We start from the raw sequence: 22,900 nt of genomic DNA, 5'->3' as shown, positions 1-22,900 counted from the left end.
TGAGGAGTCTTCACTCTCTCTGGCCACCCCAGCCCCCAGAGAGATCCTGTAACCTCCTCAATCATCTGAAAGGTGCAGATCCAGATGTGGGTGCTCTGCCCTGCCTTGTTATCACCAGCCACTCGAGAGGCCAGAGTCTGTCTCCATAATGTTTTTATTTGGGTCTGTATCCTACTATATATAAGAGTGACAGCTGTTGTCAGTCCTACGTTCCAAAAACTAAAACAACATTCTATTTGCCGAGGATGTTTGTAAATACATTAAGCAAGAATCCAACATTTTGGCAAGTTTTCCTTTGGAAGAGACCACCAGGGCGTGAGAGAGAGAGAGAGAGAGAGAGAGAGAGAGAGAGAGAGAGAGAGAGAGAGAGAGAGAGAGAGAGAAATGCAATATAATTTAGCTGATTTATGATAAAGAATGAAAAGAATACTCAATGTGGTAAGTGTTTATATTTTCTGTAATGTTTACATCATCTTCCTTTGCCTTATTTGATGAAAAACAATAGGAAATGTGAGATGTGTCGTACTTGAGGGGATTTGCTGTATCAGTGCATTTAATTTAGATTCCTCCAGGGTCAAGAAATGTGAATGATGAAGAAAAATAGATACATTGATGAAACGATAAATAGTAACTACAACACTACTATTTTTATTAGAACTACTAACTACTGTTGATAATAATAATAATAATATTAATAATAATACTGTCACGGCTAACCAGGGTGAGCCCTGTGGGGGAATAAATGAGGACACAAGAACAGGCACTCGCTGAGTGAGTGAGGAGGTTTATTGCAAAATAAAACACAAGGTGAAAATGGCGAAACGGAACTAAAGATAATCTATACTGGGGAAAACTAAACAGCAAACCTGAACATGAAGGAAGAACAGCAGGGAGAACACACGGTTTATACACAGGCTGACCAGCGAGCAGCACACGAGTTGACACGACTTAAATACACTCTGAAGAAAACAGGAAGATTACATACAGGTGGGGAACACAGCTGGACCTGATGAGCCTGACGAGACGGGAGGAAGCAAAACTGAATACACTGACATAAGACATGGACCTTCAAAGTAAAACAGGAAACAAGAAACAATTCACAAAGACGCAGACCTGACACTGAACTAAACCTCCACTAAACACGAGGGCACAAGACACAAAACCTAAGAACAAAACTCTAAACCAGAATAAACTGAAACACAGAATAATAATAATAATCAACAAAGCATAACAAGAGAATCAGAATACAAACCATAATACAGAAAAAATATACAAAACTGAAAATGCTGGGTCAAAATGACCCTGAACCGTGACAAATAAACATCCATGCATCCATTCGCTTCTGCTTACCCTTTTCAGGGTCGCAGGGGGCTGGAGCCTATCCCAGTTGTCTTAAGGCGAGAAGCAGGGTACACCCTGGACAGGTCGCCAGTCTGTCGCAGGGCTAACACATAGAGACAGACAACCATTCGCACTGACATTCACATCCATGGGAAACTTAGAGTTACCAGTTAACCTAAGCCCACTAACAAAATGTCTCTGGACTGTGGGAGAAAGCCAGAGTACCCAGAGAGAACCCACGACAAAACAGGGCAAACATGCAAACTCCACACAGAAAGACCCTGGTCTTGTATTGGAATTAAGCTCAGGACCTTCTTGCTGTGAAGCAACAGTGCTAACCACCGTGCTGCCTGATGTAAACTGTTACTGTAATGTGTTATGACCATTTCTATAATATTTATATTATATTTATTGCTTGAAAATTGCATAAATTATTCCAGTTTTCAAAGCAGCACAGCAGGATTTGATATGTAATTATTGCTGTGTTTCCATATTTCCTTTATTGTCATGTCAAAGAAGCCTGAGAAGGTCATGGCAGGAATTACTTAATCATCATTATTTTGTTGACAGTGGCCTTTGATCTGAAAAAGGTATTTGACAGTTTAAGTCATGGGATACTCGTTTCTAAATTGTTGACATTTTTTCTCTAAACATAGTTTAAGAGGAGAAAGTAGTGGGTTAGGGTTAACTAAGAAAGTAAACATCTTTTGAGGAATAGAAATTTCCCCAAAGATCAATCCTTGGCTCACTGCTTATTGGTATCATTTAGGCAATGACCTACTTTAAAGTTGCCCAGAGAATGGCTGCTGGCTTTCCCAGGTAGTGAAAAAAAATTAAATTAAATTTAATTTAATTTAAAAAAAAAAATATCGCCCAGAGGGGAGCCATTGAAATGCGGGGTGAAGAATGTGAGAGGGGTCGTTGATGATTTTGGCTGCCTGTCTAAGGGCCTGTTGGCTGAAAACCTGTGCCAGAGTTCTGACAGGCAGGCCAATGATTTTAGAGCACACTGATGCAGTGTGCTGCAGTCTGTTCTTGTTCTGAAGGCTGAGGGAGTGGAACCAACAGGTGATGGAGAAGGTCATGCTTTCCAGGAAGGCATAGTAAAAAAGTCATCATGGTGGGTGTGCTGACTCCAAAGGAGTTGAGTTTCCTAAGGAGGTATAGCCATTGTTGGCACCTCCTGAGAATCTCCTCTGTGTTGGGAGAGAATTTCAGGAGGTTGTCAAAGATGGTTCCCAGGTATTTGTACTCCTCAACTACCTCCACTGGATTCCCGTGGATGGTGGTGATGACTGAAGCAACCAGATCCATCTGCCTACTGGAGAAGGTCACCACCATCTCTTTGGTTTTGTTCACGTTCAATTCAAGTTTGGAGCTGTCACACCACTCTACAAACTCCTGAAGAATGGGCCCGTGGTGTTGTGAGGAGCCTGACAGCAGTGACAGGAGAACTGTGTCGGAAAGAGAGTTGTTGACCCGAACTTTCTGAGTCCTGTTGGTCAAAAAGTAGTGAAAAAATAAAAAATAAATATGTAGATAGATAGATAGATAGATAGATCAGTCTGACAGCTATTTATACTTTTTATGGTTTATAACTGGTCATTTCTTATGACAGTATGTGCTCAATCATCACTATCCCCAGATGACATTGTTATACAACCAGGATCTGAAAAATGATGGTTTTGTGGCATCACTGTCAGATTTGGGAAAAAAATAAAATCCAGCTTAGTTTTCTTCACTAATTTTGTCACTTCTTATCTCCACACCCTCTTTCTAGATGCTTCTTCTCCATAAAGGTTTTCCATGTATGAAACACACTTGCAACTAAATTTCAATTTAATTCACTTTTATTTACACAGCTCAAAATCACAATAGCAGTTGCCTTAAGGCGCTTTGTGTTGTAAGGTAAAGATGATAATACAGAGAAAAATCGATTTAATTACAGATTAAATCAACCATGAATGTGGTGGCCACAACTCATTGTAATTGCATGTCCAAGATAATGCTTCTAAATCTTATAATGAGCCTTTGTGCAGCACCTCATCTCAACATTTAAGACTTTTGAGTACTTATGAAGAGCAACACTGTATAAGAAGTAGTCCATTTACCAAACCATAACCTATGTATGACATTTGCTGTTGTAGCTTCTTCTCTCTAAGGCCATCCTTCCTCTAGGCAAACTTTCAGCTGATTTGCTCCCACTCAGAAAGAAGATTTGAGGATGTTGTGCTCAAGCCAGACCTTTGTACTTCAGAAGATTACATCAAGGATATTGCTTTCATTGGCATCAGACAGTCTGAAGCCTGATCTTTCATCTTCTAGAGCCTACTGGTTCAGACCTCAAGATAGGAAGGTTCTTTAACATGTGTAATATGCTTGAGCCGTTCTTAGATTTAGGACTTGTTAGGTGTGTGTTTCTTGTGATGAACATGTTCCTTTATATTTCCACTGTTTGAAGAGTTCCTTTGCTTTTTTCTGAAAGTTTTTCCCAATGACAACATAGAGAATAGGGTTAAGGATACTGTTGAAGAAGGCTAAGTATAAAGAAATGTGTTTGTAGATGATCAGTACGATGTGACACCTCAGAATCCCAAGTCTTTCAAGGACATCTAGTATCCTGCTCAAGTGGAATGGCCCCCAGCAGATCAGGAATGCCAAAAGAACTGCCAGGATGAGTGTGGTGGCCCTTTGCTCTGTTCTCTGAGTGTTTAAACCCTCCAGCCGATTTCTCAGTGCTTGAATAATCTTTAGAGTGCAGAAGGAAATAATCAAAACAGGAGTTATGAAGCTGAAGACTGCAGTCATTACCTCATACACTAGAAGTTGATCTTTATTGAAGTCAAGGCTGCATTGACTATAATGAAGTAATGTCCTGTAGATGAATGCAGGGAGAGCAAAGACCAAGCCAAGAACCCACACAAACAGACATCCTAGTTTGGCATAATAGGGGTTACATGTGCTATGATGAGACAGCGGGTGCACCAGTGCCACATAACGATCTATGCTAACCAGAACAAGGAAGTAAATACTGCAGAATGCATTCATTTTTATTATGGCAGTTACCACTTTGCACAGGCTTTCACTGAAAGCCCAGTAATAGCGCTTTGCTACATAGTCAGCCCAGAAGGGCAAACAGCACACCAGAGCAAGATCTGCTCCAGCCAGGTTGCTCAAGTAGATCTCAGCCACGGTGCAGGCCTTCTTGTGGAGGCAAAGAACCATCAGCACAAACACATTAAAGATGATTCCAAGCACACTGATGGCCAGGATGTAGGATGGAACCAGAGTGAAGGTCCAACTTCCTGGTTCAGGATCACAAAGGCTTGCATTTGTGGTGTTCTGGTTTCCAGACATCTTTAGAGTACCAAACTTGTCAGGAACGCTACAGAGAAATAGAGGACAGCAAAGCCAAAAAACTGTAAAAGCAATTAGAAACATGGAAAAGTAGTTTCAAATATTTTTTCATAATGATGATAGACAGGGAGACACTTAATTCTGAGTAATACTGATATATAATACAAAACCATAGATGTATTTCAAGTTACTGTAGTCCCATTAACTTTGATGACAGCTGTATCTCCTGATGATCCTCAGCTTAGAGACTATTTTAAATAGTTTTTTTTAATATTAAAACATGCATGTGGTAGAAAACCTTTTACAGCTCAACCACACTGTAAAAACAAATTGTAATATAAAAGTATTTTACTGTGTATTTTACAGTTTTGTACTGTTTTTCTAGAATGTCACTAAATTTACATAAATAGAATGTGATTTTACATGTCAAATGTAAAATAACATAAAATCACTGTAAATGTAATAAAACATAATTTTCTTGTTTTTTAAATATATTTTTCTGTACATATGCATATTTAGATTGTTAAAATACATTCACAAATGTATCATATTTTCACAAATATTTGTCCGTTATTTGAAAGATTGAACTGTTAAATTCAAATGTATAACTATCGAAAAATATATGAAATGATCTAAAAATTAATGAGAACAATTAATAATTAAAGGAGCATTTGAATTATAATTTTGCTGAAAATGTCATCTAGCTCTGTTTCAATAATTCAGAGGTAAAAAGGGAAAATACAATTAATAGGAATAAAAAGTAAAAAAACATATAAAACACTGCACGGCCACACTGTGCTAATTATATATTTAAAAAAATAAATGTAGAGGTAGGAATTGCAATCAATATAAATCTCAAAGTATTCACAACATTTCTGAACAGAAATAGGCCTCTGCACCTGGGGTGAGGGCGCGGTCATGAAAACAATGTGACATGCCATTGGATGTTGGGACACATAACGACATGAGGAATTTGAACTAACAACCACAAGGTCGCGCGAAAAGGAAAAGGCCCACAGCAAAAATTTGGACACCTTGTAGTAGACCGGGGGGGCCAAACTGCATGCCAGTGTATGTAATTGATATACATCAGTTGTAACATTGCAGTTAGTTGTTTGAGTCATGTGTGGACTTGTTTTTTGTCCCCTTGTCTCTTGTTCATGTACACAACAGGAAACTCTACTTTGGCAGCCGAGCACTTCATGTTATCTGTGGACCAGGCCATTGTGAATGGCCATATCACTATCTTCAGCGACACACTTATCCTGATGTTTGGCTCTTACTACTGCATGAACATTTCTTATCCAGTAGCCCAAGCAGCAACCTTGGAATTCTTGCAATGGTAAGGCGGCACCAGTCAATTTTATGCATTGAAACATAAGAATGATGAGACAGTGAAATCTAAAGTTATGCAATCCAAATCAAATCATCAGATCTCCTTTCATTTGCAGCTAAAACGCATAAGACTGAGCAATGCTTGAGTGTTGAGATGATTTGTAGATTGATAAATCAACAAATAATTAATATTTGCGTTTCAGATGGCTGTCTCTGAAATATCCTTGATTCATGCTCATGTCAAGTTATAGAAAGAGACCTTTGAGTAGTAGATGTTCACAGATGTTTCACGACCCTGAAACAGTATTTGCAAGACTCGCAGGTTAACCAAACCTCTTTGCATCACCTCTCTGTTCCACAATGACCTGTATGTCCAACAAGCACTCAAAAGCAAGCTCAATCTACGCTTAGATTCATTTCAAACGTAAAAAACATACAGTCCAGTCCTCAGTTTCTTAATGAAGTTGTTGTTTTTCATTCGACAGGTGCCTTAAGATAAACCCAAAGTGGAGCAGAACACGTCTAGGAAAAACCTTGCAGTCAATCCAAAGGTTCTGACATTGATCACCAAAATTGCGGACTACAAGTGGAGAGCATAAAAAGTTCTTATTTTTATCCTGAGGATAACATAATCTGCTGTTCAGTAGCACTGGTCCCTGGTTCATGGTCAATGTCAACAGCACGGGTGGCCCGCTTGATACGGGAAAAGTGAAATATAGGCTGCAAATCCTATTCACATTTAGCTAGCATTAGTGCTAGCCAGTTAGTATGTTACTGTCTGCTGACACGCTTCTCTGTCACTCTGTCCTGCGTTAGGTGTAGCATTGTCTTAAGTATTATCTTCATCTCAGTTCATTGTAATAGACTGACTTAGCTTGTAAGTTAGGTATAATCAGCATAACAATGAGGCTTTTGTTTTACTCTAGTTGTTCTTTGCATATAATTACATTGCAAATTTCTCCAAGGGAACGCAAATGGCCAGCAGCAGCCCTAAATGTGAGACTTTCAGAAAGCTAGAGCTACTTCTAAACCTGCAGGTTATGTGCCTCAAATATTCCCCTTTTCATTGTTCCGGATGTGGTGAGGCAGATGAACATTCGAGGTGGCAGTGTCCCCTTCTTTTGTGCTCAAATGTGCGTTTGAATTGGATTTTTTTGTGCCTTTGTTCATGCATAAGTGTTAGTTGTTCTTGGATTGTTCCAGGCAGGGGCAATTCTAGGATTAGAGCTTTGGGGGTGCTGAGCACCCAGAGAGCTGCCCAGCCAGGCAAGATAAACTTTACACGTCACAATGAGACTTCTTCCCTGTCTCTGTCAGTCCCTGCATCCTTAAATGTCTCCAGTTGTCCCGAGTTCTCTCTGACTGTCTCCTTGGTGCATTTAAACCCCTGTTCCTCCCTGTCCTCATTGTCTGTTGTCTTCATCTCCGCTATCAGTCATCATAATTTTACCCTCTAGGTGCAAGTCTGAAATTTCTTTATTAAATCATAAGATTCTTAAATTCATCAAGTCTCTCTGTGCCTGGGTCCTCGTCTCAAAACATGACATCACTGTTTTATACATTTTAACACAATTTAATCCCCACATTTGAGAAAGAAAGGCAAAACACTTTTTTTGAAAAGTCTGTAACAAAACCATCAAATCTGATAAAGGTTATTTAAATGCTGCAAAAGAAGAATCGATTGGAATAAAAAAAAAATACATATCCTAACCTTAATTACTGCGGGAGAATAATGAATGATGCTCATAGTGAGTAAGAAGTAAACTGAGTGCATTTGGACAGAGATTCACTTTTAATGTGTATGTATAATATAATACAGATACATAAAAAACACTCCCAAAACAGAATAAATTATTAAAATTAAAAATCTTTACTGAGGATACTAATTTTACTAATTTAATAATACTAATTTTGTGTTGTAAGATTTATGAGTTTCATGCTTTCATAGTGGTACTTGGGAGAGCTTGACATTTTTATCAGGTGGCACACACTGTAAAAAGTTTGAGAAACACTGATAAGGTAATTTATGTGTGCTTTTGGAAAACATTTAAAGCTGCTGTACAGAATCTTTGAAACAAGCTTAAAACACTTTTAGAATATAAACGGAGCACTCTGCTTCTCTTTACAGCTCCTCACTCCACCAGGGCACCGTTTGGCACTTTCTGATACTGTACTGCGGCAGTCATACAGACAACTGGACGGTCCAAAAGTTGGCCTACCTATTACTGGCTGAGGTTTTAGTAGAGTTGTGACTGAACCACATAAAAATATATCATTAATTTTAATCTCCCCAATCAATGATAATGTTATGTTGGAATGTTGTTAAAGAGGGTCAAAAATGTTTCAACCCAGTTTGTTTTGCAGATTCTGTATAGCAGCTTTAATATAGGGAGAACGCAACTTCCAGACTGTATGAGTAAAATCAGGTTTTTTCTCTTTGTCAGTTTAACAGTTTCTGTTTTGCCTGTCACTATTCCCTGTCTGTTTTCTTACCTGGTTCTTCCTGACCTTGTACTTTCTCCTCACGTTCCCCTCTTTCCTCTCTCCCTCTTTGGACTGACAATCATACACAAATAGATTGTGTTCAATTAGATGAAAAATTAATATGAAAAAATACTATTAAGATCACTAACAAAAAGTCCTCTCTCAGTGTACTTTCAACCAAAAGGCAAATAACCAAACCACATGAACATCTAATAAAAGATATAAATATTGAAACACTGATCCAACATTATTTTTGATTGACGGATCATTTGATTTTACACTTTTACCTGAATGTGGCTCCTTTTTTTGAAAAAACTTCCTTATATCCCTTATGAACCTGGCTGTCTCTCTGTACACAAACACACACAAACACACACACACACACACACACACACACAACATGAGTTATAAGGTTAATGGGCATCCAGTCAGTTAGCTAGTTAGTATCCATTTCAAACAGGACAGTGGTAACAACAGCAGGCTACGGACAATTTTAAGTTTTAGATTTTAAATTGGCTATATACATTTCAATGGGAGCAACAGGACGGTCAAATGTCGCTGATTTTACTACAGAGCAGGACGGATTGTAGGGTAGCAAACATCGTCGGAAAACATGTTTTCAACACACCAGGTTACCTGGGTGTAAGGTTTTTCAGCTAAAAAGAAACATGTTATGACTCCTACCAAACTATATAAAGAGTAACTGAAGGTTAAATGCAGCTAATATGTCCTGTTTTAAGCCAGGCACTTACACCTCCACTCCGCTGCGTCTCAGCCACCATGGCTCTAGCAGCAACGGACTGAACGGAGCCAGAGCAGCGGGGAGCCGAGCTGGAACAAACCATTTTGGGAGAGGGGGGGTTATCTATACTTTTGTTGTTAAAATGTTATGTCTCAACCAAGTACTGTATGGTTTTTATATTTTTAGCAGTGTGTCACACAGACAGCAAATATTGTCCAAAAAAAGTAAGAAATCTTTGGGGGTGCTTTGATTCTTTTTGGGGGTGCTGAAGCACCCCCAAAAATGGGCTAAAATCGCCCCTGGTTCCAGGAAGGGTTATCTTTTTGTCAATAAAATCCATGTTAATGATTGAAACCATGTCTCATGTCTTATAAGTAAAATAAACGCGTAAAAACTGCTCATACACAACATATGATTAATGAATTAACATAATCTTGATGTAATTATAATCAGGGATTTTGTTTAATAAGGGTTCTTTGGATGTTTTGTTACACATAAAACCAACAATCTTACAGGGAGCACACTTAATTCAAATTGGAAGTCCAGTACATATTCATGAAATCTATGTTAGATTACACTAAGAAACTAAATTTATATGTGATATTTTCTAGAATCAACAGTAAATTTTAATTTTAAATCCAATATCTAGTTTTTGACATGTTTTGAAAGAGAAATCAAATTATTTTTTGTTGTATACTGTAGTATTACATCAAATATAATTGGATAAACAACTTTTTTACATCAAATAACAGTTGGTATAAATAATATTAACTGTATATTTCTGTAAATTTAAGCATAATTATTCATATTGCCACATTCATTGACCTTGTTTATAGGTAATTTCAATGTTTGATCATGTTAAAATGTTTCTAATTTAATGTTTAAAAGCATTTGTAAAAGGCAAAATCCCATGTAAAATTAGGGCAACAAACTTTATTTTCATTACTGAAAACAACCGTATTTTTATGAGAAAGTTACTTTCTGTTATTTTACGGTATTATTTTGGCGCCCCAGCTGTTGCCATTACTGTTTTTTAGGATGTTTTTTTAACAGTACAGGACAAAACAGTTTCAGTTACCCAGAGAAACTGTCTGCTCCTCTACAATTAATAGCAATAAATCCCTCCAAAACAGTCAAAAATGTGTCATTCTGGACCCATATCTTAGTTTTGAGTAACATATTGTTGTTTTCTTTATCACCTTGAGAATATTGCATAAATATTCTTCCACCTTGGACTAAATGTTATCACAAAAAACCTTTTTCATAATGATTGAGCACATTATCAGCACAGATAATGCTACAAAACAGAAAACACTGTTCATGAGAAACAGTGATGAACCAAATATTACATCTACAGAGAACAAGTGTAAAATAAAGAAAAGTAAAATGTCAAATTAAACATTTGCATACCTCGTATGTCCTCTAGAACATGAAAACCGTCAGCGATACTCTCCTAGTAACTTCGGCTATCGTCTTCTGTTCTAGTCTTACTTGCTTAACTTAGGAGACATTAAACTGATATTAATGTGACGTCCGACAAGGTTTATGTAAAATTACTTTCTCTGTTACCACTTCTTCTTCTGTGTAGTTAGCCCCTCCTCTGTTTTTTTTATTCCTCAGAGATCAATTTAGAAATATTCTGGGCTCTACCAAAGAAAATTCTATGTTTTGAAAATGTCATGCCATAATGCAGGGCCCTCCTGACAGTTCTCACTTCCTGATAATATTGCTTAGTCTATTTACAAGCATTCCGTGGGATCTGAACTGTAGTTGTGTTTTATTTGCACCAGCAGTTTCATCAGGTCAGTGACTACTGGTCCTGAGGAAAAGCGTACGTGTCTCAGCCTTGTTCCCTTGGGTCCCTTGGTGTCCCTTGGGTCCCTTGTTACCAAAGCCAAAGCATCTGTATTCAGATCTGACCACTGTTGGTCATTTTACTGACCTTCTCATGGATTCAACCTCAGCTGCCTCAGTGCCATCGGTTCCATCAATATGACAATCTTCTGTCTCACAATCTTTAACCCCTCAAGTCTTCAGAGGAACTTTGCCTCCTTCCTCATTATCTTCCCGCCTTGCCTTCTTAACGCTGACCTCCCAAATCTCTGGAGATGTCCCATCTGTGCTACTGACACAAGTCCCCAGCCAAGCTCACTTACACAATGCTTACCAAGATGCAGAAGAGTCTTCTCTTTCTTGATGTCTCTGTCTTGGCCTCTTGCTTGTTCCCCAGAAGAATCACGTCAACACTATCACCGACTGATACTTTAAACACTTGAAAGGTGCCAGCCCAGATGTAGGTCCTCTGCTCTGCCTTTAAAAGGCCACAATGTGGTTCCAAGTGTTTGCACTTGAGTCCTCTATCCTTCATTTCCATGACAGTGTTTGTTAACAGTCTCTCTGTCATTGATTCTTTTTATATTGTTTCAGAGATTGTTTTATGATATCCTACAAAAAAGAAAAGTGGAAGAATCCACATAAAATTCTGATTTTTTTTAAAGCTTTATTTTCAATACAAGTATAATAAAAGAACAATAAATATTAGGACAGGTACATACAAGATATCCAGAAACAAGATGAGATGGTTAAGACAATAAGACACGTGTGATGTGTAGTGAGAATTTGCTGTATGAGTATGTTTAATTTAGTTCACTCCAGGCTCACAAAAGAGGGACAAGGAATAAAGAAAAATAAAAATAGTGATAAAGCACCGATAAAAAGATTCACACAAACAATTCAAGCAAGGCCAACAAAAAACAACCTAACAGCGGTTGCCTGGCAGCACTGCAGGGCAAGGCCAAGCAGGACAGGAATTATGCTGTAGTGTAAGTATGTACTGTGTGATAACAGATGCTTTCCTCAGTTCTAAAGGTCACCATCCTTCAATGTTTGAGCTGGAATCACACAACTTTGACTTGCCCCTCAGACACAATTGAAGAGAGCCAATGAGCTTTGCCAAAAAACCTCCCCAGATCCTGGCTGCTGGCTTTATTTAGATGGTGCAGTCACACACACACACACACACACACACACACACACACACACACATATATGTATATATATATATATATATGTATATATTACCATTACCATATATATATATATATATATATATATATATATATATATATACCAGGCCAGTCACCTTGTACATCAGATGTACCCGGAAATAAATATTTGGATGATGTCAATGAATAGCTTCAACATAATAATTCTGAATCGAAATTAAAAAAAAAAAAGCATAAACATAAGAAAAGACTTGCATATATTCTGACTTCAAATCATGTTTAATATGAACTATGTACTTTGTGATAACTGATAACATTAAGTTTAACATGAGCATCCACCACTGTAAGAATATATATACATGATAGAAAATACGAAAAACACATAATGTGGTACCTGCAAGAAAAACTGCATTAACATGTGTAACTTTTGCCTTATTCAAAACCAGTTCACTACCATCGCGCTGCTCTTATACTTGGCCTTGTTCAAGTCCTTCATATGATTTTGTATTGTTATATTGTATTTTTGGTCTTATTTCATATGAGCATCCACCAGTGTAAAGGTTATTCATATTGCATGGGACCAAAAATCATTAGAAAACAGAAATATATATCACATTTAGGTAATAAATATGTTATGCCTGTATATCAATTTTTGGAGAAGCAATGTTTCATAGACAATTAAACCACATATATTCACATTACATAAATGCTTAACATTTTTTCTTATGCCTGGGTAAATAATTGTCATTAAATAAAATCATCAATCATGGCACACATCAAAACTCAAAAGATCACAATCCTGTTATTTAGCTTGAGCCAATGTCAGATTTAACACTTGTGAGGCGTGTACGTGAGAAGCGTATGCTTGATCTTCTTGTTTTCTTATATTTCCTAGACATGAAGAGTTCCTTTGCTTTTTTCTGGAAGTTCTTCCCAATGGCGACGTAGAGAATGGGGTTAAGGACACTGTTGAAGAAGGCTAAGTATACAGTAATTTGTTTGCAGACTAATATTTTGTGATTGCCCAAAATCCCATGTTTGAGAATCTGAAGTCTTTCAAATAGATCTAGTATCCTGCTCAGCTGAAATGGCCCCCAGCAGATCAGGAATGCCAGGAGAACTACCAGGATGAGAGTGGTGGCCTTCCTCTCTGTTCCATGCCCCTTTGGCCTGTTTCTCAGTGCTTGAATAATCTTAAGAGTGCAGAGGAAAATAATGAAAAAAGGGATTATGAAGCTGAAGATTATGGTTGTCAACTCATACACTAGATATTGATCTTTATCAAAGTCAAGGGTGCATTTAAAATCAAGTAATTTCCTGTAGATGAATGCAGGGAGAGCAAAGACCAAGCCAAGAACCCATACAACTGCACATGCCAGTTTGGCATAAAATGGCCGGCGTATACTTTCATGGGAAAGCGGGTGCACCAGTGCCACATAACGATCTATGCTAACCAGAACAAGGAAGTAGATGCTGCAGAATGTATTCATTTTTATGATGGCAGTTACCACTTTGCACAGGCTTTCACTGAAAGCCCAATTAAAGCCCTTTCCTACATAGTCAGCCCAGAAGGGCAAACAGCACACCATAACAAAGTCAGCTCCAGACAAGTTGCTCAAGTAGATCTCAGCCACTGTGCAGGCCTTCTCGTGGAAGCGGAAAACCATCAGCACAAACGCATTAAAGATGATTCCAAGCACACTGATGGCCAGGATGTAGGATGAACCCAGAGTGAAGGTCAAACTATTTGGCTCAAGATTAGTCCAATTTGTATTGTTTAGGTTTCCAGACATCTTTAAAGGGATGAGGTTGACAGGGATACTGCAGAGAAATATAGAACAGAGTACAGATAAAACATTATTGTAGGCTAAATTTCACAATTGTTTTTCTTTTGTTTCTTTTCCTTTTTTTCCAAAAGGGGAAAGAAAATATCCACAGTTAGCTTAAAGTATTCCATGCAGTGAAGTTAATAAAGACAAAGTGAGTGGTCAAAGCTGTCATCGTTATATTTAGGGGTAGATTTAATCTACACCGGTATAAAAACGCTCTTTTGGCATTAAAAAGCTACTGTAGGGGTTTACTAAAAAGAAACAGTGTCGACTTTAAGACTAAAATCCGCAGGGGAAAGTGACATGATGATAGTACAGTTGCAAAAATGTACCCATGGGAGTGAAAGGTTGTTGGGGTGATCTCCCATAACAGTGCCTTAATTTATATACAAAGATCTTGTCAGTTAATTTCAGTAATTACCTACCAAAAGCAGAGACTCAAAACGAGCACGCCCAATAAGTGAAAGTGGAGGTGTCAATGAAGTGCTGAAAGAAATATTACAGTGTAAGTGCAGGTTTTAAACCTGTTTCTCTATGAAAACAGTCTAGCAGTTAAGGTAAATAAGAGCAAGAAGAAGAAGGAATATGGTTTTGTCTAAGGATGAACTCTTCTTAGAAACTTGTGAGACAGTGTGAGATTCTGAGGACTGAGACTCAGGTGCAGCGCAGATTTATCCAGCGGTGAGTTTATTCCAAACTACTCCATCATCTGAACATGAGCATATTATTGTAGTGTATTGTAGTCCATATTATTCCACTGCTTATTCTACGAGCTGTGAGGCTGCAGAAACCTATTATAGCCTAAATTACCCATATTATTCAGACAGTAACCCGACGCGCTAACATAATGACATCACAGCTATAGTCATAAATATGATATGCTTGTCTCCCATAGCCAGAAAAAAAACTACGTAAAAATCTCTGTGTGGTACTGCTGAGAAAAAAACACAGAGCCGGTTTTTAATAAAATTCTATTATTACTACTTAAGAGCAGGAAGCGCCCACCTCTAAAAACGCAAGGTTTGGATTCCGTGGAGAGTTACAGCACAGAGCAAAAGTTTTGTCACCGCGCTCACAGCTTAGAGGGATCCATCCGTCACAGTTACGCACGCTGATAATATTTCCTCATCTTATTCCAAATAAATGAACACTTCAGCTCCATAATCAACATTAAGAGGTGTTTTTTTTTTCAACGTTACGTTTAGCGTCCAGGAAATCTAACAAATCAGGTTTGCATGCTTCTTTTATTCTCCTCCCAAAGTTTTTTTTTTTTTAACCCGTAAAAAAAACTCCTACAAATACTTCACCAGTAAGGTAAGCCACCAAAATACCTGCTGTGCCCACACCTTCCATCGTAAAACTGGCACTGCACCTCCTCATTAAATCCCGACCGCAGCGCTTCAGCGCTAAAAGCGTTTCTCGTCTTTCCTCAGACCGAACACCGAAATGTCTTAGTGTCTTGGATTAATGCCAGATTCTGATTCAATATGTAATACTGGCTTCAATAGATACCAAGCATTTAAAACATAAACAAAACAAACCTCAGATGAGTGCTTTTATATGCACATTTATTGTATAACTTATGCTTATTATATATAATAAGCATAAGTTATACAATAAATGTGCAAATAAAAGCACATAAATAAATAAATAAATAAATAAATAAATAATGAGAATATATTCTCATTATTTTCCTGAAGCTTAGCTTCACTTTTTTTGGTTTTTACTTACTTGCTGGATTTTGATCCATCTATGAATATTCTTTGCCTTCAGTTCTATATTTTCATTTTGCTAACTCTTTGTATTTATAGAGTTTATTACTTCCCCCCATTAAGTCCCTCTGAGCTCATTCGTCTTGTTGTTCCTGTTGTTGTTACTTACTTCCTGTTTTATTTTGGTAGGTATTTCCCTGTGTCATTCGTTCAGTTTTTACCTCCTGGCTAGAGTTCAGTTTTCCTGAATTAACCTGCTAAAACAGAGTAACAGAAATGACCCATTAAACCGAAAAAAAAGATTATACTATATATAGTATATAGTAATTATAGTGAGATTTCTTCTTTTTTTGTTTTTTGGCAGGTAACTAAGTCAGTTTCTTAGGAGTTGTGTGGAACCACTTATCTTTTTCTAAGTAAATGAAAAATAAAAAAATGTTTTAAGTGTATCCTCATCTTTGCGCTTCCGGATTTTCTCCAGGACCTCCTGTGAACTCTGGTTACTTTTTGTTGTGGACTTAAAAGTTTAAATACACACCTCAGCTTTTGTTTTGTTTGTTTTTTTAGCTCTGTCTCTCTACATTTTGCATTTGGGTTACATTAGTAACCAGGTCATGACGCTTTAATGTTGTACAGTCTTTACTTTGTAACACAAAACACCTTGTAAAGTTCCATATAAATAAAATTGAACTGCATTTTTTTCCTACCCAAATAATGAAATGGGTGAAAAGACCCGATTACATGTTTGCCTACATTTTGCCCACTCAGTCTACTGAATATATAATATTTTGTGCGTATTACTATGTAGCAATTAAATTCATTTAGTCACTAATACTTATGGCACCCACACTTTTTGCATATCCTCACCTTCAGCAGGAGCCAGTTTCTTCGTAGAACAATTGCACATGTGTTTGTAATCCCATAAAAGTTCCGGCTCTATGGTGTTAAACATTATCAAAACACAAACTTACATGTTGAGACAGTTCCACCCTAGATGCTGTTGTGTTACACCCACTAATATCAGGTTTCTTAACTTGCACAGCGGGTAAGTTAACTGAAGGGTGTTTTTAAAGTTTTCTGCATTGTATCATTTACAAGTAATGGCAAAAAGCTGAAAACCCTGTTACTGTTGACTTGTTAATCCACTTTGCAAATATTACTATAGAGGAGAAAGGCAGAAACATGAAGGATTAAAAAACAGCCAAAATTAAGGCAAAAGAATCTGTTCTCCAGATGGAAAAAAAAAAGGCCAAACGAGTTCCTACTAAATAGCTGTCTCTGTTTTTCTTACTTAAAAGAGAAAGTAAACTGCATTTAAACTAATGTCTGACAAAGACTGTATGTAATGACTCACTCTTTTCCCATCTCTTCTGCCTTTCAGTCAATGCAGCCTTTGTTTTTTCCACTTCAAGTAGCACTTTGTCTCTTTGCATGGTTCATTTTTATGGTGTTGGTTCAGGTATTGTTTTATGGACTTTTATAGACTCGGGCCTTCAGTGAACATAACATCTGAAAAGGCATTTGAACTGCTCGATTAAGCTCAGAATGCAAATACTATTGTTATCAGTTGGTGGAATAATTGAGAGAATCTCTCACTAAACATTGGGTTGGCATTATTTTCCATTTCAATTATTGCATAATTTTGTGTTTTTGTGTGAGATATAGGCCACACCCATGTGGGATTTGAGATTCCCCTCTAGTCCAGCAGTCAGCTATTTGGAGATTACTGCACGGAGTGGTTGATTGGTGATGATTTGAGCCCATCTATATAAAGGGGGAGAGAAAACGGGACGGAATGGGTTTTTGTAGGACACAGTTGCAGCAGGGGAAGCTGGCTGGAATGGGAGACTCCAGTGACAGAAGAGGACATTTTAAAGGAAAATAGTATTAGATTAATAGAGATTAATAGATTAATAGAGTATTAGAGCTCAACCCTAAATCACTTCCTTTATTCTGTATCAGCTATATGAAGACATTTATGCTAAACAAACAGAAAATACTCCACTTTGACACATGCAATTTTCTCTCAGATTAAACCATTATTTTATGTTCATGTTTAATCCCCAACAAAGTAACATTTACATGGACAGAACTTTTAAGAAAATTAATATTCATATCATGTCATTTCAATAGTCCCAGTGTGGTTCAGTGTATTCTGTTAAGTTTACTTGGATGTGCCAATATGTACATGAGAAAAATCCAATACTGACAGCCCGCTAACCACAAAACTAGTGTAGAGATCTGCCTGCTGTTTACATTGTAACAGCTGCCTGTTGACAGTTCAAAGCCTGCCACTGAGTGGACAGATATGCCCTGAGTTCGTTAATCCTTTGTAGTTTAATTACAGCTTACCAAATAAAGGCTTATTGGAGGTGCTGAGAACCATAACCATCCATCTATTCTTTTAACCATTCATCTAGTTCTGGGACGTATGAGGACTGGAGTCTATCCCAGCTGTCATAGGGGGAATCCACACTGGACTGGGCCAACACAGATTTACATTAAGACCCACATTCACCACAACTGCCAAATTGAAATCACCAACTAATCCAAAGTCTAAAATATCTAATAACTCATGTAGTGTAACTTAAAATAGGATGTGCATTTAATTTAAAACATTATTTTTGATTTAGAACTTAAAGTTCCCTGGTGTGTAGACATTTATTTACCACAGTGGACTACAGAAGATGCCAATAAATGAGGATTATTGAGTTTTTGTATTTACACTGATCTAGCAAGGTGATATATCACAAGTTCACTGTATAAATGTTTCACAATACATACACAGAAGCTGCCAGTAAAAGCAAAGTTTCTGTACGAGGCATACAACTCACTGTTTTTCATATACTGTTACATACATGCAAAGATTAATACAGTGTGCAGGTAGTTCTTCAGTATTGGTAGGTTAAAATGTCTTTTTGGAGTCACAGGAGTAGGAAAGGAATACTTTACAATGTAATACACAACAGTAAGAAATACTGCGCAGCACAACAGGTTTGGTGGTTTACAGTTCATCACTAAAGTATTCCAGCACAGAGACATTTGAATACACAACCACTCACATGTACAGTGTGGAACGTCTAACCATTAAAATCTTGTGTTAACGCTGTTAACCTTCTTTCATCTCCTTTGTATAGTCGTTCCATTATATTAGCTTCTGTCCATTACTTATGTAATATAGAATAAATGTGGTAATGCTATTCAATTATGTAGCAGTGTTATTATTGCATTAGATCTGAAAGCATATCTAATAAAATATAACTGAATTAAAAAAGAATTAAAGCAGTAGAATGGCAGATTCAGATTCGCGTCTCAGATCCTGTTAAGAGAAAGCTATACCGGATCCTTGGCTTTGAAAGCAACCCCACCCTTGTTGATTGAACTTTTGATATAAAACAAGAGATGTGGATTTGTGTGTGTGTGTGTGTGTGTGTGTGTGTGTGTGTGTGTGTGTGTGTGTGTGTGTGTGTGTGTGTGTGTGTGTGTGTGTGTGTGTGTTCAGGGCACTGTTGATTAGAAAAAATCTACAATTTAAAATAACATTTCTTCACAGTACATATATCTTCCATTAGTCACTTCTACATCAAATTCACAACACTGCTCAAAAGAATAAAGATGATGTTTTCAATTTCCTTCTAACTTTGCCTGATTAACAGTCCTAGTTAATCCTTATTTATCTTGGCTTTTAGTGAAGCCTCTTAGTTCATTCTTGTTGTTGCAGCTTCTTCTCTCCAAGCCAACTTTATTCTGAGTATGACTTAAATAGTAGGTGGTTGGGACTGCTGTGCTCACAGCCAGAGCTGTATACCTGAGATGATAATATCAAGGATATCACTCTCACTGAGATTATGCAAAGCCAAGACTCTAAATGCTCCAGAGACTGTGTGTTACTTTCAAATATGCTTCTTTAATATGGATATCCACCAAATTCCTGGTATTGTATGTGCATAGAATTAGGAAAAAACATAGCAGGACCAGTCTAGGCACTCAAACCTTACTTACTACTTTCTGGAGAAATGGTGTAATAAACAATGTTAAATAAACCCCATATATTCAGATTGCCTAAATAATTTTTTTCTCATGCTTGCGTGAATAATCACCCAGTTAATTTAAAATAATCAAAGCACACATCAAATCTCAAAAGATCACAGAGCAGCTTGAGACTTTGTCAGCCTCAGAGTCGTCATGCGAGTTGACATGAGGCTGAATGTTTCTGTAGTCTTATTGTTCCACTGCTTGGAGAGTTCCTTAGCTCTTCTTCTGAAGTTTTTTCCAGCAATGACGTAGAGAATCGGGTTAAGGACACTGTTGAAGAAGGCAAAGTACACAGAGATCTGTTGGATGATGATCAATGTGATGTGACATTTCAGAATGCCAGTGTATTGGAGCACATCTAGTATCTTTGTCACGTGAAATGGCACCCAGCAGATCAGGAATGCCAGGAGAACTGCCAGGATGAGAGTGGTGGCCTTCTGCTCCATTTTCTTAGTGTTTAAACCCTCCATTAGCCTGTTACTCAGTGACTGAAAAATTCTGACAGTGCAGAAGGAAATAATGATAATAGGGATGATGAAGCTGAAAATTATGGTTATCACCTCATATGCCAGATATTGATTTTGTGAAGGTAAGTCAAGTGAACATTGAGTAAGATTTGACTGAGGGTTGAATTCTGACTTCCTGTAGATGAATATGGGGAGAGCAAAGACCAAGCCAAGAATCCACACAAACAGACATCCCAATTTGGCATAGAATGGCTGACGTATCCTCTCATGGGAAAGCGGGTGCACCAGTGCCACATAACGATCTATGCTAACCAGAACAAGGAAGTAAATACTGCAGAATGCATTCATGTAGATAACAGCTGATGACACTTTGCACAGGCTGTCACTGAAAGGCCAGTCGTATCTCTTTCTTACATTTTCAGCCCAGAAGGGCAAACAGCACACCAGAGCGAGGTCAGCTCCAGCCAGGTTGCTCAGGTAGATCTCAGCCACAGCGCAGGCCTTCTTGTGGAGGCAGAAAACCATCAGCACAAACACATTAAAGATGATTCCAAGCACGCTGATGACCAGGATGTAGGGTGGAACCAGAGTGAAGATCAAGCTATTGTTGTCAAAAATACAATGGTTTTCACTTGTGTTGCTTTGGTTTCCAGACATCTTGACAGAGTAAGACTTGGAACGGATGCTGCAGAGAAACAGAGGACAGTGCTAGAAATAAAATATTATTTTAAAAACAGTTTGATGCGAGAACATTATATTATTTTGATGGCACAGAGTGCAGAGATACACATAATTATGAGTAACACTGATATATAATGCAAAATATTGTTGCTACATTTTCATTTATTTTGCAAAGAATTTGACTGAACACAAAAACTGTGGCTGAGAGAGACTATTAATTCACACTTATAGTCACATTTAAAATCACAACCTATGTAAAGTCACCAATTAACCCAAAATGTATATGCAAAATTAAGAGAATAATAATTGTTTTGAATAACAAGCGTTCTTGTGTGTTACCTGAATTTTGATGAGGTGTTTTTGTTTAATCTATCATCGAACCATGCTACAACCATTGCAACAAGATATTTTTGAATTTTTCCTTCTTCCCCAGAGAAACATCTGTAATAATGTAATTTTTCTATTAAGAAAAATAACCAGCTATTATATTAATTATAGCCATTATTCCAACTGATAATACCAGTCTAAGTCTATTAAGTACTTATTTATGTGTCTTTTTCTTTGCATATAAAGATAAGAAAAGATAAGATAACCTTCTAAACATAAACACCTTCATAAACATGTAATGACAAAAAAAGAGAATACATTTCTATTTTACATGCAGAGCCCTTTCCATTATCAGTTACTTCACACATCACATCACATCTTATGAAGACTCTAGAGCGGCTCCTCCTCAACCTCCTCCGACCACAGGTACAACATGCCCAGGACCCACTACAGTTCGCATACAAGGCGGATGTCAGAGTGAAGGATGCTATCCTGTACCTCCTGCATAGAGCCCACTCACACCTGGATGGGGGAAAAGGCACAGTCAGGATCCTGTTTCTTGACTTTTCCAGTGCCTTTAATACCATCCGGCCCTGTATGCTTCAGGAAAAACTAAACAGGATGCAGGTGGACCCCTGCCTGGTCGCTTGGATCTCCGACTACCTCACTGACAGACCACAGTACGTCAGGCTGAAGGATATCATGTCTGACACTGTGGTCAGCAGCACAGGAGCACCACAGGGAACTGTGCTGTCCCCTCTTCTCTTCACCCTGTACACCTCTGACTTCTGCTACAACTCTGAATTATGCCATATTCAGAAGTTTGCAGATGACACAGCCATCATGGGGTGTATCTGGGATGATCAGGAAGAGGAGTACAGAAGTCTGGTGAGGAACTTCGTCACATGGAGTCACACAAACCACCTGCAACTCAACACCTCAAAGACCAAGGAACTGGTTGTGGACTTCGGGAGGTCCAGAGCAGGTCCACTGCTGGTTCAGATAGAGGGAGAGGAGGTGGAGGTGGTCAACAAGTACAAGTACTTCGGGCTGTGGGTGGACAACAAACTGGACTGGTCATGCAACACAGAGCACCTGTATAAAAAAGCCCAAAGCCGACTGTACTTCCTCAGGAGGCTGAGGTCTTTTAACATCTGCAGGAAGCTCCTGAGGATGTTTTACCAGTCGGTGGTTGCTGGAGTACTTTTCTATGCTGTGGTGTGCTGGGGGAGCAGCACAGCAAAGAAGGACTCATCCAGGCTGGAAAAATCGATCAGGAAGGCCGGCTTTGTGGTCGGCATGAAGCTGGACACCTCTGCACACGGCCATAAACAACCAGACGAGTCTGTTCAGTGACAGGTTGCTTCTCCCAAAGACAAGAACCAACAGACTTAAAAACTCCTTTGTCCCACACGCCATCAAACTGTTTAACTCCTCTCTGGAGGGGAGAGGGAGGGGAAACAGGAGGACAAAGGAGGGGGGGGGGGGGGGGGGGGGGGGGGGGGGCAACTAAGCTGTAGTGCCTTTTTCACTGTGCAATACTTTTTGTTAATATCCAATGGTGCAATAGACTCACAATACTTGA

The 22,900-nt window shown here is 38.2% G+C and overlaps 3 protein-coding genes across 3 annotated transcripts; all 3 read right to left on the bottom strand.

Moving 5' to 3' along the window:
• Window positions 1-1,355: 1,355 nt before the first annotated feature.
• On the bottom strand, window positions 1,356-4,698 carry LOC134644636 (B2 bradykinin receptor-like). Its single transcript, XM_065472082.1, has 3 exons — window positions 3,774-4,698; window positions 2,352-2,774; window positions 1,356-1,444 (listed from the first exon to the last, which is right to left on the bottom strand). Exons 1-3 carry the CDS (start codon window positions 4,696-4,698, stop codon window positions 1,356-1,358), a joined length of 1,437 nt encoding a protein of 478 aa, XP_065328154.1.
• Window positions 4,699-11,188: 6,490 nt separating this feature from the next.
• Window positions 11,189-15,516, bottom strand: LOC134646015 (B2 bradykinin receptor-like). Its single transcript, XM_063499676.1, has 3 exons — window positions 15,425-15,516; window positions 13,098-14,085; window positions 11,189-11,218 (listed from the first exon to the last, which is right to left on the bottom strand). Exons 2-3 carry the CDS (start codon window positions 14,055-14,057, stop codon window positions 11,189-11,191), a joined length of 990 nt encoding a protein of 329 aa, XP_063355746.1. The 5' UTR covers window positions 14,058-14,085; window positions 15,425-15,516.
• A 4,434-nt stretch (window positions 15,517-19,950) lies between these two features.
• LOC134644635 (B2 bradykinin receptor-like) lies at window positions 19,951-20,964 on the bottom strand. The gene has a single exon (XM_063497722.1). The coding sequence runs from the start codon at window positions 20,962-20,964 to the stop codon at window positions 19,951-19,953; it is 1,014 nt and encodes a 337-aa protein (XP_063353792.1).
• Between the last annotated feature and the right edge of the window lie 1,936 nt (window positions 20,965-22,900).

The sequence above is a fragment of the Pelmatolapia mariae genome, linkage group LG16_19 (genome assembly GCF_036321145.2).
Source record: "Pelmatolapia mariae isolate MD_Pm_ZW linkage group LG16_19, Pm_UMD_F_2, whole genome shotgun sequence".
NCBI classification, from domain to species: Eukaryota; Metazoa; Chordata; class Actinopteri; order Cichliformes; family Cichlidae; genus Pelmatolapia; species Pelmatolapia mariae.
Note: the sequence above shows the minus strand (reverse complement) of the source record. Positions and strands in the feature narration are given on the sequence as shown.

What these genes read in the sequence shown, in the direction of transcription:
- LOC134644636 (XM_065472082.1), bottom strand. Translation starts at nt 4,698, where the DNA reads ATGTCTGGAAACCAGAACACCACAAATGCAAGCCTTTGTGATCCTGAA. An exon ending in GTGGAAATATAAAGGAACAT is followed by an intron (nt 2,775 to 3,773) that starts GTTCATCACAAG and finishes CACTGCTGTCAG; the next exon opens with GCTCCTCACAACACCACGGG. An exon ending in GACTGCAGCACACTGCATCA is followed by an intron (nt 1,445 to 2,351) that starts GTGTGCTCTAAA and finishes TCTATGTGTTAG; the next exon opens with CCCTGCGACAGACTGGCGAC.
- LOC134646015 (XM_063499676.1), bottom strand. Translation starts at nt 14,057, where the DNA reads ATGTCTGGAAACCTAAACAATACAAATTGGACTAATCTTGAGCCAAAT. An exon ending in CACGTACACGCCTCACAAGT is followed by an intron (nt 11,219 to 13,097) that starts GTTAAATCTGAC and finishes GAGGCAGCTGAG; the next exon opens with GTTGAATCCATGAGAAGGTC.
- LOC134644635 (XM_063497722.1), bottom strand. Translation starts at nt 20,964, where the DNA reads ATGTCTGGAAACCAAAGCAACACAAGTGAAAACCATTGTATTTTTGAC.